Consider the following 15,087-nt stretch of genomic DNA (forward strand, 5'->3'; position numbering starts at 1 on the left):
GACACTTTTATTACGGTTTGTTCTTGGATACATAGAATCAACGTTGCTCTACTGGAATTTTCAGTTTTTTCTCCAATTTGACCTTATTCCTTTAGGGGTTGTCTGCTTACTCAGTGGAAGTTTCAATGTGGCTACTGGTCTTCCATCTGTTCCAACCCTAACATATGCCCCGAGACTTCGGCACATGGTAGTACACCTGAAAAAATAATGCAACTTGAAACCATGATAAAAAGTGATAATGTTCATTATGTAATAAACTACTGAGCAATATTTAGAAATTTATTCCAAATAACATTAAGTTAGTTTACACAGTTCAAGTTCTTTCGATTCTTTTAAATTATTTTCTTATCTCTAGAGTAATCACTACAAGGGCGAATGATCAGATTAAATAACACACACACACAGTGAAACTATAGTACAAGTTGCCAGCCTCCATGGCAGAGTGGTTAGTGTCCTTTCATATCATCACTCATTTCCATCATCACGATTAGCCACAACGGGCAGAAAAGATGTAAAATAATGCAAATAATCTAGTACAGGCCATGGTTCGGCCAATATAAAAATGTTCCTTAACCTTTTGACGCCCAAGACCTTTTTCACAAGTAAGCCTCTGGGAACCGAGCCGATTTTGAGCAAAATGCAGAGTTTCAATTAAATAAGTGTAGATCGGAAGCTAATTGCCCTAGAGAGATGAGTGATATACCGTTGTACGCAGAATGAACCAGAGATTCAGACTATATGAAATTTTTGCAAATTCGGCGTATATGTGGCGAGGAGGAGGGGGCTAACTCTCAAAATTCCAAAATTTCGGGGAAAAAAATTGTGTTCCCCCATCCTCCCCTCAAGCAAAAAGTACATGACAATGTCGACATGCATATGGAAATGATCGCTAACATGTAAGGAACACAAAAATATTTGCATTATTATCATATGACCAATGTAACTAGAGTTATACCCCCAAAAGGCACGCCACTGATTCAAGCTTCAAAATGCAGCGGTACCTTGAAATAACTTTAGCTCAGAGACTATTTGCCCTGGAGATATGAACGATATACCGTTGTACGCAGAATGAATCACAGATTCAGACGATATATAATTTATTCACATTTGGTGCACATATGGAGGGTGAAAGGGGGGAAATCCCCTGAATTTTTTTTTAAAAAAAGGGGTTTCTCTCCCCCCGCCCCCCCCCCCCACCCCCCCGAAAAAAAGGATATGAAAAGTTCAAAATGCACATAGAAATTATCGCTCGCATGTAAGAAACAGAAAAATATTTGCATCATTGCCGTATGACCAATGTAACAACAGAACAACAAAGCCGGTCTCGGTCTTCCTTTGTCTGCAAAAATTTGACGTTGAAAAGAGCCGCAAAAGAGAAGTACCTTTTCCCACCTTTCCCCCTCCATTTTCATGAAGACAAAAAAAATGCAAAAAACAATTTCTGTTAAATACATGTGTTAGGAACAATATATAAAAAATAAAATCGATATTCTAGCCAAAAATAGAAAAGTTATAACGTAAAAACTACGACCTTGACACAGCGTCTCGATCGAGACGCTTGGTACCCCGAGGGTTACTTTTTGGTATCTCGTTCGAGACGCTTGGGCACCAAAAGGTTAAACTTTCAATATGACAATATTTAGCAATTGTTTGCAAATAAAACAAGCAAAGAATGTCTTAACCAAATGGTATTCAAAGGGAGATGCCCAGGTTTTGCAAGGAAGGCGTGATAACTTCCAAAAAAATATTTCTTTCTTTATTTTTCTGAAAGTTGAAAATGTATTAATAAAAAATAGATCATTTTCTTCCTCTGTATTATTACAACTCATGTTAGAACAGAGATTTTTTTAAAACATTTTCCCATTTTGAAAACCAAATACTGTGTATATATATTCCCATTTGTTGCTGTTCATGCAAAAATTAATTGCCTATATTGAGAAATTTGGACGTTATCATTAACAAAGAATTAAATTTTAAATATTAGGATTTTTGTTATTTTTAGTATAAAAAAGCATTGTGATTTTTCCCCAAATGTTTTAGTGCAGTTTTGACAATTTGGACAGTTTTGCGAGTGGCTTAGTTATTTTTAGTATAAAAAAGCATTGTGATTTTTCCCCAAATGTTTTAGTGCAGTTTTGACAATTTGGACAGTTTTGCGAGTGGCTTGCACATCCCCTTTCTCCACAAATGGTCGAGATTTTGAATGTGTAGAGCCCTACCTCCACATAACCCCATATGCCTTCATAGCACGTTGCAATGTGCAGGAGTAGCTTCACATGCATGCGTACACACTAGAGTACTGCATTGGACGACTTTTGCTCGCTCAAAATTGTTCGAATATCCCACGCTTGATCGTATCACACTCGTAGTGGAATGATTGACAACATCCTGTATTTCAGAGCCTAATAAGCAGCACTGTTAACATAAAACCATACACAGAAGAAAACCACTCTATACAATTACAATTCTAAATAATAATTTATTATCTTCTGTAAGACTCAAATACAGCACATATGAAAGTATGCAATATCTACAGACCGAAACATAAAATGGATGCACATGCTGACAGACCTGCCTAAGCAATTACAAATATCATATCACAGTGCAAGAAGTATGTGTACATCATTGTTCACTTACCAAAAAGGATAATCATATTCTGCGAAATAATGAAATGCAGTTATGACATTTAATCGAAAATTATTTCAATGTGACAATAATAGTAGAAACATAAAATGTCAGCCTAAGCAGTTTCAGCCCATAATCATCTATTTCATTTTCACATATCTCAGCAAGATACACAAAACTGCATTTTAACATGAAGATGATGATTATGTTCACTATTTTTCAATTTCACTTCGTCTTTTACTTCCTGATCCATATTTGAGGGCCCACTACTACTATGACGGAAATACTTGTACTAATACGGTTCGAGTGTATTTCGCTCGAGCGGAAGGACTATTCTGCGTGCCATCTAGCGTTGCCCATGTGAACTATTTGCCGTTCGAGTGAAAAACTCTCATTACAGAACTCTACTGCACACACATACATGAATGCATACAGGGTGGCACATATTGAATCTACCAATATGAGTTGGCAACCTTGTCGGAATGCAGGTGTGCATGTGCAGAAGTCTCCCATGCTTAGGTAGCTGCAAGTTTGGCATTAAGTCTGCCATAGAATATTCACCTGTTCAGGCACAAATCGTGGCAGTGGATGCTTTCATCCGTTCTGGTTCCATTCAGGAGACGCAGCAGGTATTGTGAAGATGGTCCGTGAAGAAACAGAAGTCTCCAGGTCAGAGAAGACATATTCTCTTGCATTTTAATGCTTTCCAGTGCAGTGCTCACTGCATGTAATGAATGGAACCCATTCAGATGAACACTTCCACAAACACGATTCATGTCTGAACCGGTCAACGTTCCATAGCAGACCGATTGCCAGACTTCCATTTGCCTAAGCATGAGAAACGTTTGTGTATGCGCACCTGCATTCTGACAGGGTTGCCAAGTGATATTGGTAGATTTAATATGCACCACCATACATACATATATAACACCCGCTTATTTCTAGCAAACTGGCTCAATCAAGCAGCCAACGGAAAGACTGTGTTAGTAGAGAGTCCCCTCATTATTGCTAGGTCTCGCCTTCTGTAAATCAGGAATGTGAGATTAGCAGGTTTAAGCTGGTGACTAGTACAATAAATATTACTGGTTTTTTGGAGCAAATGGAGAGTTTTGCATTTGGGTGCACTGATCCACCAGTTCCATTCACGACATGTTGTAGCAAGCCTAAGTGTCACCATCATGGGTGAAGCTTAGAGAGAGGCGTAAACCACTCTACTGTGACAAGACTGGGTCAGGTCAGTACAAACTATGCTCATTCGTCTTGCATACTATATCATGATCCTTGGTCTTAGGATTTTAAAAAAAATATTGTACTTACTTTTGAGTAGAAAGTTTCATTGGTGGTGCCAACACATCCACAGGAATAGTAAAGTCATTCATCAACAGGGCAAGAAGAAAGATGTAATAGCATGTTGTATCTCTTAACTTTGGTGAACGATTTCTGGAAGTTTCAAAATAAAATGTTAGATATAAGTATAATGTAATCAGGGTCATGAAAATTTCATTTTTTGGTGGAAAGATTCAATATACAGGGCTACTATAAATGATTCATTCGATTTCAAAACACTGTATTTTCCAAAGTATATATGAATGATACATAAAAATAACTGTAAACTCACCAAGTTTTCCTCACATTCTACAAATGGTGCGTGTCCCTCTGGCCACATGACACACATACAAGCAGTAGTACAAGCACTCCAATAACAGATTAACATCACTCATATTCCAACACACAAAAACTATTTTCTCGGTTTGTCGCCATTTTGTACAGGCAGTGCACTCATGCTGCCAACTGGTGAGTCACGATGCAAACTTGGTGAGTTTACGGTTATTTTCATGTATCATTCATATCTGTACGTGCAATGCTTTGAAATCAAATGAATCAATTATAGTAGCCCTGTATTAACATTACACATTGTAAAGTTCATTTTGGATGACTTAAAAATGACTGTAAATGCATTTATCTACCATATTTACCAAACAATTGTTTGTAATTATACCATACTAGCTGATTATCCGGCGTTGCCCGGGTATTTATTTATCCCAATCTTGTATTAGACAGGAAAACAATGAATTCTAACTATAGTGTAAAATGTAACTAATTTTAAATGTGATCGTGAATGTCACCAATTAGCTTAACGAGTCCGAAAACTATGGATTCGACACTTATCTAGGTAATTTGCGGCATTTCATTTCCCCCCCCCCCTCCCCAATGGCGCTAGGTGATGAACTTCAAGTTGAACCACATTGGAAGTGTCACGAAAACTCGAAAACTGGATTCCACACTACTATCTGTTCTTTTCACAACACAGCCTGAATGTTAGACAACCCGAGAAACACTATCGTTGTGCAGATTGCATAGTCACGGATGTCTGTGCGGAATTTAATATCGGTGGTTTTCGATTATTTTTACATGTGACCCCTATGGGTGTCAGGTGTCTTAACCCCCAAAGTATTCTTTCCAGTTTGAACGAGGGGCGATCAGGTTGCTCCGACCCTAACATAGAAGGAATGACGTTACGATTGATTTTTTATTTTGTTATTGTTTAGTGATCCTTTATATGCTTTAAATCTGAATTGCAAGTCTAAGTAATGTACAGTTTTCTTTTTACAGGGGTTTAACTGAGTGAAGTTGTGTCAATGTGCCAGAATGGAGAAAACTGAGGTGAGAGCGGTGGTCAAATATTTTGTGAAGAAGAAGTGGACGGTATCCAAAATTCATGAGGACTTGGTGGATACATTAGGGGACAGTGCTCCTTCATACAGTATGGTGAAGAGATGGTGTCGTGAGTTTCATTGTGGGAGAGAGTCGTGTGAAGATGAACATCCAGGTGGAGCACCAAAAACTGGCATGATGACCGAAAACATTAACAAAGTCTCCGATATCGTGCTGAAGGATCGTCGAGTCACTATCCGTCATGTTGCTGAGATGTGTGGCCTGTCATGTGGCATTGTGCAAAATATAATTACCCAGGAATTGCAAATGAAAAAAATTCCTGCAAGATGTGTCCCTCGAAACCTCACCCCAGATCAGAAGCGCACCCGAGTGCTCATCAGTCAAGAACTTCTTGACAAGTTTCGTGCTGATATAGACTATTTCCTTGCCCGATTTGTAACTATGGATGAAACATGGGTCCATCACTTCAAACCAGAAACAAAATCGCGAAGCATGGAGTGGAAACACCCCACATTCTCCACCAACGAAGAAGTTCAAGATGCAAACGTCAGCCAAGAAGGTGATGGCCTAAATTTTCTGGGACTGCAAGGGTGTCCTTCTTGTGGACTATCTACAAAGAGGCCAAACCGTCACTGGCACATGCTACAGTGACCTAATCAAGAAATTACGTGATTCCTTCAAGAAAAAGAGGCGTGGGATGTTGACCCGTGGTGTGCTCCTTCACCAGGACAATGCACCTGTCCACACCTCACGCATTGCGAGGGCCGCTATCGCAGATGCATTGTTCGAATTGCTGCCCCACCCACCCTATTTCCCAGATTTGGCCCCCAGTGATCTCCATTTGTTCAAACATTTGAAAATTGACATTCATGGGCAAAACTTTTCTGATGATTTTGAGGTGATAAGGGCTGTGGACTCATGGTTGGAGGACCAGTCGTAAGATTTTTTTTGCAAGGTATCCACACGTTGGAGCACGGATGGGAGAAGTGCATTGGAGTTGCAGGGGAGTATGTTGAAAAATAAAAAAAAAAAATGAAACCCTATTGCCGCTCTTTCTGTTAGGGACAGAGCAACCTGATCGCCCCTCGTAAGTGACACGTATACCAAGTTTGGTTGAAATTGGTCCAGGCGTTCTTGAGTTATACCAGATCGAACATATATACACACCCACACACATACATCCATTTTTATATATATAAAATATAGATTTAGACATGTATTGACTGAACTTCTTTTTACTCAAAACTGGGTGGAAAAATGGAGTTCAAAAAAGCTGACATATAACTCATGTGAAAGCCTCATCAAGTGAGTTCAATTTGATGTCATTGAACTAAACCAAACAACAAGACAAAACATATTAATATAATACATTCCAGTAGTTCATATGCTTACTGCACAACAATATTTGAGATATTATTCAACAGAAAATTCAGCTGAATGATTTATAATTAGCACCTACAGCATAAATGTTTACAAATTTTAAAGCACCAATCAAAAAACAATGCAATGGAGTCGCACAACTACATTAAATTTCAACACTTAATATTTTCTACAAGACTTAAGAAAAAAGAAGTAATTATTGACATATTATTTAACAGCATTGGGCTTGTCTCAGGGTGCAATTTATATTCAAGATAGATAACAAAAATGTCATTTTTCAAAAATTTATTAAAAAATAATTGTTAAGTAACAACACTCATCTTGTGAAAACTATTCATAACTATAACCAATTTAATTGTGTTTTCGCCATTTCTTCAGCATATGACACTGGCCACTCAAACTCAAGTAATAATGTAGGAAGAATTTCTAACAATCTCTTCAATTCCATTTGTTCTACCTGGTAGCATCATCTCAGTTGGTGCAAGCTTAGGAATTTGAAACTGCTCTATTTCTCGATACGTCTGTTCCTTCCTTTGTTTTTAGTTACATTCCAAAAAAAGCTTTTCCCCCCAAAAGGTAGTCTCAAAATAAATAAAAAATAAAAGTGATTGAGCTTACACATATGATACAATATGTCGTGTCAAATGTAAACTAATAATAATAATAAAAAAAAATCTTAATGCTTGAACTGGCATGTGTATCAAATCGATACACAGGGTGTTCTCCTGCCGCAGATCATATGTATCAGACTGATAACAAATGTGTGCATGTTTTTCCCTTGGACTTCTGGAAATATTGTGAATGAGGCTGCTAGTGACAACAATAGCAACTTGGAGACATACATATACATGCAGACAGCACCAAACCTGACCTGCCTAACCTACTCATGTAGCCATCTATTTGCAGAAAAAAATCAAAATAGATTAGGCTGGTCAGGTTTGGTGTTGCTAAGCATTATCTCAGAGCTGCTATATCTGTCGCTAGCTGCTCGTTATACACACCATCAAAATAGGTCCGGCTTCCCACAAGCAAATGCAAAATCTGGCCTGGCAGGTACGGCGTTAAACACAAAACATGCAAATTCATCTGCCCAACACTACACTGCACTCGAGAATAAACAGTCACATGAGAACCAGAGGAACATAACTCCAAAAATGCAGTTTCCAGTTGTTTAAATAAATTCCTCTGAGGAGGAGTCAAATACCTCCAATTTTCTGGCTCTTTTTAAGAGTCAGACATATACCTAAGAATACATTATTTCATCTCCTGTAAATTTGATAAATTGGAATTACATCCCTCTGGTTCTCACACGACGAAATGTGGTCATTCAGGGAGGCAAGGAGACGTCAGGCAACATCAAATCTTTTTTTTTGTGCATAAAAAAGTTGTACTTTGGATATAAAATACAGGGTAATCAAAAGAGAGGTGCAACCTTATGGGGAAATATAGTTGATTATTATTATTACTATGTTTTGCTTCTTAAGTGGATAACAGTGAAAATTGCATTAATTGAGGCTGTAAATTGCATAAACAGCTGATTAGGCACAATTGTGCCTGTAAACAAGTGATTAGCTGTGTTTGTTTTGTATTGTCTTGTGTTTTTTGTTTGTTTGCCTCCACTCACAGAAACCTGGCATCTGGTGTTCAATATCACGCAGTTGCATCTTCGTAACATTCTTTTATGACACAGGGGCTGATACATACAGATGGTGCGAGAGTTAGTTGACAATATACAGGCAGACAGGTTACAGCATACCTGGTTTCAACAGGATAGTGGTACAGCCCCTATCAACCACAACGTAATGGCATATTTGCTACACGTTTTCATGGACACTCTCAGAGGTTGTGGAGAGCTCGGTCTCCAGATTTATCATTACCAGACTTTTTCTTGTGGAGTTACCTCAAGGATGCTCCTCCGTAACACATCCCCACACTATTCCAGAAATGTTAGCAAATATCCAAAACTGTGTTGATGCAATTTCGCAGTAAACATTAGGAAGAGGCTTTAAAAACATGATTCACCATATTCACTTGTGTGAATCTCACCATGGCAACCACTTCCAGCACTTATTGTAAATATTGTACAATAAATCGTTTCCCCATAAGGTTGAGTCTCCTTTTGATCAAACTGTACTTAGCAACGATAGTGCAAACCCTATATTGTTATGGCAATAACAATATCTTACCTTCCTTTCGGAGATGTTTCCGTGAACGTAGACAGAATCTTCTCATTAATGTGCTGAGAAAATGGACACACCACAAATGATTTCAAATTGAAATCTTTGTACGTTGCTTGTACCATGTTGAATAACAGCTCCATGTAGACCAGCAATTTTGTACGTAGAAGCATCTTTGGAGATTTTGACTGCTCCTTAAATACTAAGAGGTTGGACACAAAAAAATCTGTATATCTGGAATGAAAGAAGGTTTTTATAAATAATTGATATTATTATTATTTAGTATCATATGTTTTTGCATTTATCAATAATCTAGGTGTGGAAAATGATCAGTTACGTCAGTTTTTTATCTTGGTTTGTATTATGTCCAATTTTTAAAACATTGGTCAGTATTTTTGTGTGCTTGTATTTGTTATTGTTATTACATTTTGCAGAGATACATAAGTTTTGAATTAATTAATAATAAATAATTCTATTTATAATTTTTACTAACCTAGCATTATTTGTACTGGCACAATTGCCCAGTTACGAAAGCATTTCTCCACCATTAGTCCTCAGTAATTGCTTTTGATTGCTCTAGTTATTAGATAAAATAAATATATCCTGAATGTATTGTTGTATCTTGTTTGTTGCTGAAGATGCAGAGATGATAGACTAACATTGTCCATCTACCATTTATCTATATGTCATCTCTAATCAAAATAAGCCTGTTGGTACAGGTATTACTCAAAGCAGTGTTCGATGACAGACGTTTCTTAACAGTACACTTACTTACTTACTCCTTGGCTGCTACAGCCCCTAAAGGGCCTTGGCCTCTCTCACAATGATAGCCCATTCTCTTCTGTCTTCTGCTTGACGTCTCCACCGTCTTACTCCCATCCTGCTAAGGTCCTCCTCAACGTCCTCCAACCATCTTTTCCTTGGCTTTCCTCTTAATCTTCTCCCTCCTGGTGTCCCTTTATAGACCTTTTTAACCGCTCTGTCTTCAGGCATTCTTTCCACATGTCCTAGCCACCTCAGTCTCATGCTTCTTATATTGGAAACTATATCTGGTTTTTTGTAGAGTGCTCTAATTTCATCGTTTCTCCTTATTCGCCATTGTCCATTCTCATTTACTGGCCCGTATATTTTCCTCAGTATCCTTCTTTCACATCTTCGCAAAAGTTCTTCATCTGCTTGCACCAAAGTCCATGTCTGCTCCATATGTCACCACTGGCTTTACGACTAGCTGATATACTTTGATTTTCAAATTTCTACTCAGGCTGCAAGATTTTTCTTAACAGTACAAGTCCTCTCATTACACATCCTGCTGATGCCTCTGGCTGTTGTAGTTATCATAGTTGTTCAGAGGGGGTGAGAGACAGGATATGCAATGAACAGTGGTAAAAATGTTCAGCGCCATTTCAATATATTAAAATAATTTTTGAATGCTGTATTTTGAATTTGCTTTATCTCATCATGTTATCAGGGTTCACACTCATTTTGCAAAACTAGGTTCATTTAATTAATTTTTTGGACCACTCCGTAATGACTTAACGTGTTAATTAATAATGGCTGTGATTTCAACTCTGCACATTAATGAAATTAAACAAGTTTACTCAATATTGTTGAAAATAAATGACAAACAAAAATTAAAAGAACATTTGTACACCAAATATTCCAAAAAGAAATTCATGGGAATGCCAAAACTGGAATGAGTTTTCAGTTTTCAATCCTGGCAAGCATCGCCAACCCTCCCCACACACAAATGTAATTATCTTAATTTTCGAGTTTTACATGCTTCCCTGACTTCTCATTCTGAATAGGCCTCCCTGATGGTGCAGCGGTAGCATCGTCGCCTTGTAATCAAGGGGTCCTGGGTTCGATACCAGTGGAGTCACACTGTGGTTCGGATCCCACTTTAAACTGTTAGGTCCAGTCCTGATTAGCCTTTCTGTGCATAATGTGGACTTAAAACAACAATTTAATTTTCATTCTGAAGTTGATTTTTTCAGGTTTACTCAGATTATGTCAGGAAAAAATTGGGAAAATATTCTACTTTATTAAACAGTCAAACTAAAAATAAATGTCTGATGAAGGGAGCGTGTGTTCTCCTGAAATGTCACAATGAAAAACTGTGTTCTTATGCTTGTAATAACCGTAAAATAAGAGAGAAATAATTCTACAATGAAGCAATGCGTACATACAAGAGAAACTATTCTACTTTACGCTTAAACTTTTTTACAAACATAACTGTAATAATCCAGAGTGATTTCTGTGTTAAATGCATCACTGTAAACTTTGCCCCTGTGAATTACAAGCATGTCATGAATGGATATGATATTATTATCACAATACTCTGACCATTTACATACATCTACTTGTGGAAATATAAACTAATAAAGACAAAGATAAAGTTAGTTAGAAAAATGTAATATATGGATTACCATATTTCACTGTATAATCATTGCACTGTTTTTTTTTTTTTTGTTTTTTTTAAGTCGGAAAATTGGTCTACAACCCTTCATTGCCTAATTGCTCACCAGCACATCAGTTAACAAAAGGCATAGGAACTGTTTGTACCAACACTGCAATAAATTTTCGATTATAATGCACAAATCAATAACAACTAATGTGTTAACTTTTCTCAGACAGGAAAAATGTATGCTAAACCATCAAAGAAATAATGTGCATGGATTTGGACTATGTTCAATTTCAACATATATTCATGAGTATTCTGTGTATCTTGCAGCACAGACAGTTTAGTAATAATTGATTTTTAAGTAGGAATAATGTCGGAACAAATTCATTTTCAAAAGCTTCATATAATGGTTGCATCCCAATTTTTATTGAGGAAAAAACCACAGCATTTGGAACAATTGGCCCAAGTTCCTTTTGTTTTATTGCAATTACATCATACTACGAATGCAATTTTAACATGGTTCGATTTCGATTTACTTCTGTTAACACATACTTTGTGGAGTTTTAGTGATTACTTAAGATTTTGTTCAATATGCTTTCATAGTTAGGTTAGGCAGGCCAGTTTTAGTTCTAAATGCATTCTACTAAGGTTCCGATTGACTTCTACATTAATTCCCTCTAGTCTAAGATACAGCCGCTTGTCAACGGAAAATACATTGACCATGGGAAGTGTGCATGCTTGCCAAACATTGTTTTTTTTCAAAATCCAAACAGTGCTCATTACTTTTAAGGAAGGTTCAAATTTCGTGTGACAATGATTACCAAAATTTTACAATAATTAAGTCTTCTTGCTAGAATTTGAAAAATATCATAAACAATCAGAGAAATTACCGAACAATCATGCACTGTAATACAGAGCTAGTTTTCTTGAATAACCACTTTACTTACTTGTACTTTTCTTGTTCAACTTCAAGTTCATCTTGAGACAAATCTAAGCATCTCTCAGCTTCCTCTGTCAGCTCTTCCAAATCAGCCTCCGTCAAAAAAAGATCTAACGGATACACGTCCTCAACAGCCCTTGCATTTTCATTGGGTTTTGGATGTCCTCGTTCATCATCTTGCATTTTAATTACTAGGTCATCCTTCTCTATCACCGTGGATTCCACAGCCTCATTCAACTGGTCCTCTAAAGTTTCAACCTTCACGTGCATTTTCTGAATTCTGTCATGCTGCGTTCTACTTCTTTTTGATCCAAATGCGTTGACTAGCGCCTGAACTGCATTTTTTTTATCTGGTCTCGAAGAAGTCAGCTCTTGTTCTGGGAAGGAAGGGGTAAGCAAAAACTGGCTTGTTTCTACTAGTCTTATCTTGCTAGTTCTCTTGTTCTTTATGGCCAAAAATGTGCTGGATAAGTCATTATTGTACACAACAGCCGATCCAAAGTTCTGGCCTATGTAAGTCCTTCTTTCACTTGAAACTTCAACTATCCTTTTTCTGTTAGACTCTTCTGCTGAGTTTCTTTTCACATACACTTTACATTTTAGATCAGATATGTTTTTCGGGTTAATATCAGCATGTAGAAATTTGACTGAAAAACAAAAAAAGAATTGATGGACATATTGTTGTCAGATGAGAATCAGCTATTCCTGAACTACTATATAAGCACAGAAGATAAAAATTACAAAAATAGTAAACACATTTTTGGCAAGAAATCAAACATGTAAATTACAACTTAAATCAGCCCAGACAACAGTGAGAGAGAGAAATATCTAGACATGTAGACTTATTTCACCTAGTTAACCAGGCTAACTCAGTGTTAGCACATTCAATATTTCACTCAAAACATTGGATGCTAATGCCGAGTTAATCTGGCTGGTAACTGAAGAACTTGTTGAAGTCACGTTGCCAGAAAACAAAAAAATCCCACTTTCAAGAGTACCACATCTACGAACAATGTTTTAAACTAAAATAAAATTGAATAAGATGTAAGAATACCAATATGGCGCCAGTTGAGTCGGTCGGATCCTGTGTAGCTCCTTCAAAGAATCGTGTGATCGCCGATATTAAGTGTGTGAAATGTAGAAGAACTGTTCGAAATGGTATCTTATGCGATTTGTGTGATTTGTGGAATCATTTTAGATGCGTAGGAATAAGTGACAACGAGTTGCCAAGTGAGGGAACTGAATGGATGTGTCCGATGTGTGTAGGTCTACAGTCCAATATGGCCGTTACACGTGTGGCGAGTGCACAGAGTGGTGGTGGTAAGGGGGAAGAAGGCACTCTTCTGGAGATAATATCTGTGTTAAGGCAAGATATTGAAACATTGCAGGGTGAGAATGCACAATTAAAGAAAGACCTGGAGGCGTGTGACCTGCAGTTCGGCAAGGGATTCTCTTGTGGTGAAGTGGTATCGAGGGCTGAACTTGATGAAAATGTGTGGCAACTTGTTTCACATGGGAAGAGAATACACTCTATGAGCCAGAAGAGGAATAATGTAATGGATGATGGTGTTGTTAGTGAGAATAGATATGCAGTCTTGTGCAGAGAGGAGGATACATGTGGAGATCAGGTTGGTGAACTAGGGCTCACTGGGAAAGTTGAAATAGGTGAAGTGCAACCTAAGCTACAAAGAAATAACAATAAAAGAATGGGTAGGATCGAGATATACTCTGATAGTCATGGGCGTGGTTTATCTTCAATGCTAAGAACTTCTTCAAAACTTGCTGAAAACCTAAAAATTGAAAGTGTTGTGAAACCAGGTGCAACTTTTGAACAGGTGGTAGGGAACAAAGAATATTTAGAATTATCATCTGATGACTTTGCTGTATTAATTGGTGGTGCAAATGACGTAAGCAAAGATCAAACATGTGATGCTGTAACTACACTGCGAAAGACCTTAGGGAGGCTGACTCACACAAATGTTATTGTAGTAAATGTTCCACACCGACATGATCTCAGACGTTGGTCTATTGTCAATAAAGAAGTAGAGAAAGCTAATAGCATGTACAGTAATGTATGTAAAAATTTTGAAAATGTAACTGTTATTGATAGTTCCATACTTGCTAGAGAAATGCATACCAGGCATGGCCAACATTTGAATGCAAATGGAAAATTGGAATTGTGTAAAATTATACACAGGGTTATTCAGGATAAGCTAATTGTTAGACAACATATGAATATTGCTGTAACTGATCATATGGAGCAGGGAAACCTGTAATAGTGCCTATAACTATATCTACAAACCAATCTAACTTAAGTGTGCCTAACAATATTATCAGTAAACCTGAATGTGCCACTTCTTCATACTCTGAACGATCAGGTGTTGATTTTAGTTTTGAGAATTCTCATGGGGAAGTTAGAGCAGGTTGTTCTAACTCCCACACTCCATTGGATTTAAAGATAGGTTATCTCAATATACAGGGATTCGGCAAAAAACATGAAATTATTAATGATTTTGCTAATGAAAATAGTTTTGATGCTGTTTGTTTAAGTGAACATTGGTGCCATAAAAGTGAAATTTCCTTCAAAATACTAGATGACTTCTACCTGGTTAACAGTTATAGTAGGGAACAAATTCAACATGGTGGAGTGTCTATATATGTAAAAAATGCATTTGTACATGCTAGTCATAAGTTAGATCTTGAATTCCTCTGTAGTGAATTAAACTTTGAAGCCACAGGTTTATTTATTAGAGACCTCAAAATTGTAATAGTTGTGCTTTATAGATCACCAAATGGGGATCCTACTGTTTTTCTTGAAAAACTTGAGGAAATGTTTGATTTTTTCAGTAAGTCTCAATGGAAACACTTTAGTATCGTAATTGGTGGTG

The 15,087-nt window shown here is 37.2% G+C and overlaps 1 protein-coding gene across 1 annotated transcript in view; it reads right to left on the bottom strand.

Moving 5' to 3' along the window:
- Polr1E (RNA polymerase I subunit E) overlaps positions 1-15,087 on the bottom strand; it is a 19,861-nt gene continuing 4,774 nt past the window's right edge. Inside the window, exons 2-5 of the mRNA XM_083137775.1 lie at positions 12,207-12,846; positions 8,868-9,092; positions 3,943-4,065; positions 1-196 (exon numbers count right to left, since the gene is read on the bottom strand). Of these exons, the coding sequence (XP_082993901.1) occupies positions 61-196; positions 3,943-4,065; positions 8,868-9,092; positions 12,207-12,846 (1,124 nt within the window). The 3' untranslated portion in view covers positions 1-60. The remainder of the gene's footprint in view (positions 197-3,942; positions 4,066-8,867; positions 9,093-12,206; positions 12,847-15,087) is intronic.

This window comes from Lepisma saccharinum, chromosome 16, assembly GCF_977018435.1.
Source record: "Lepisma saccharinum chromosome 16, izLepSacc3.1, whole genome shotgun sequence".
Lineage (NCBI taxonomy): Eukaryota > Metazoa > Arthropoda > Insecta > Zygentoma > Lepismatidae > Lepisma > Lepisma saccharinum.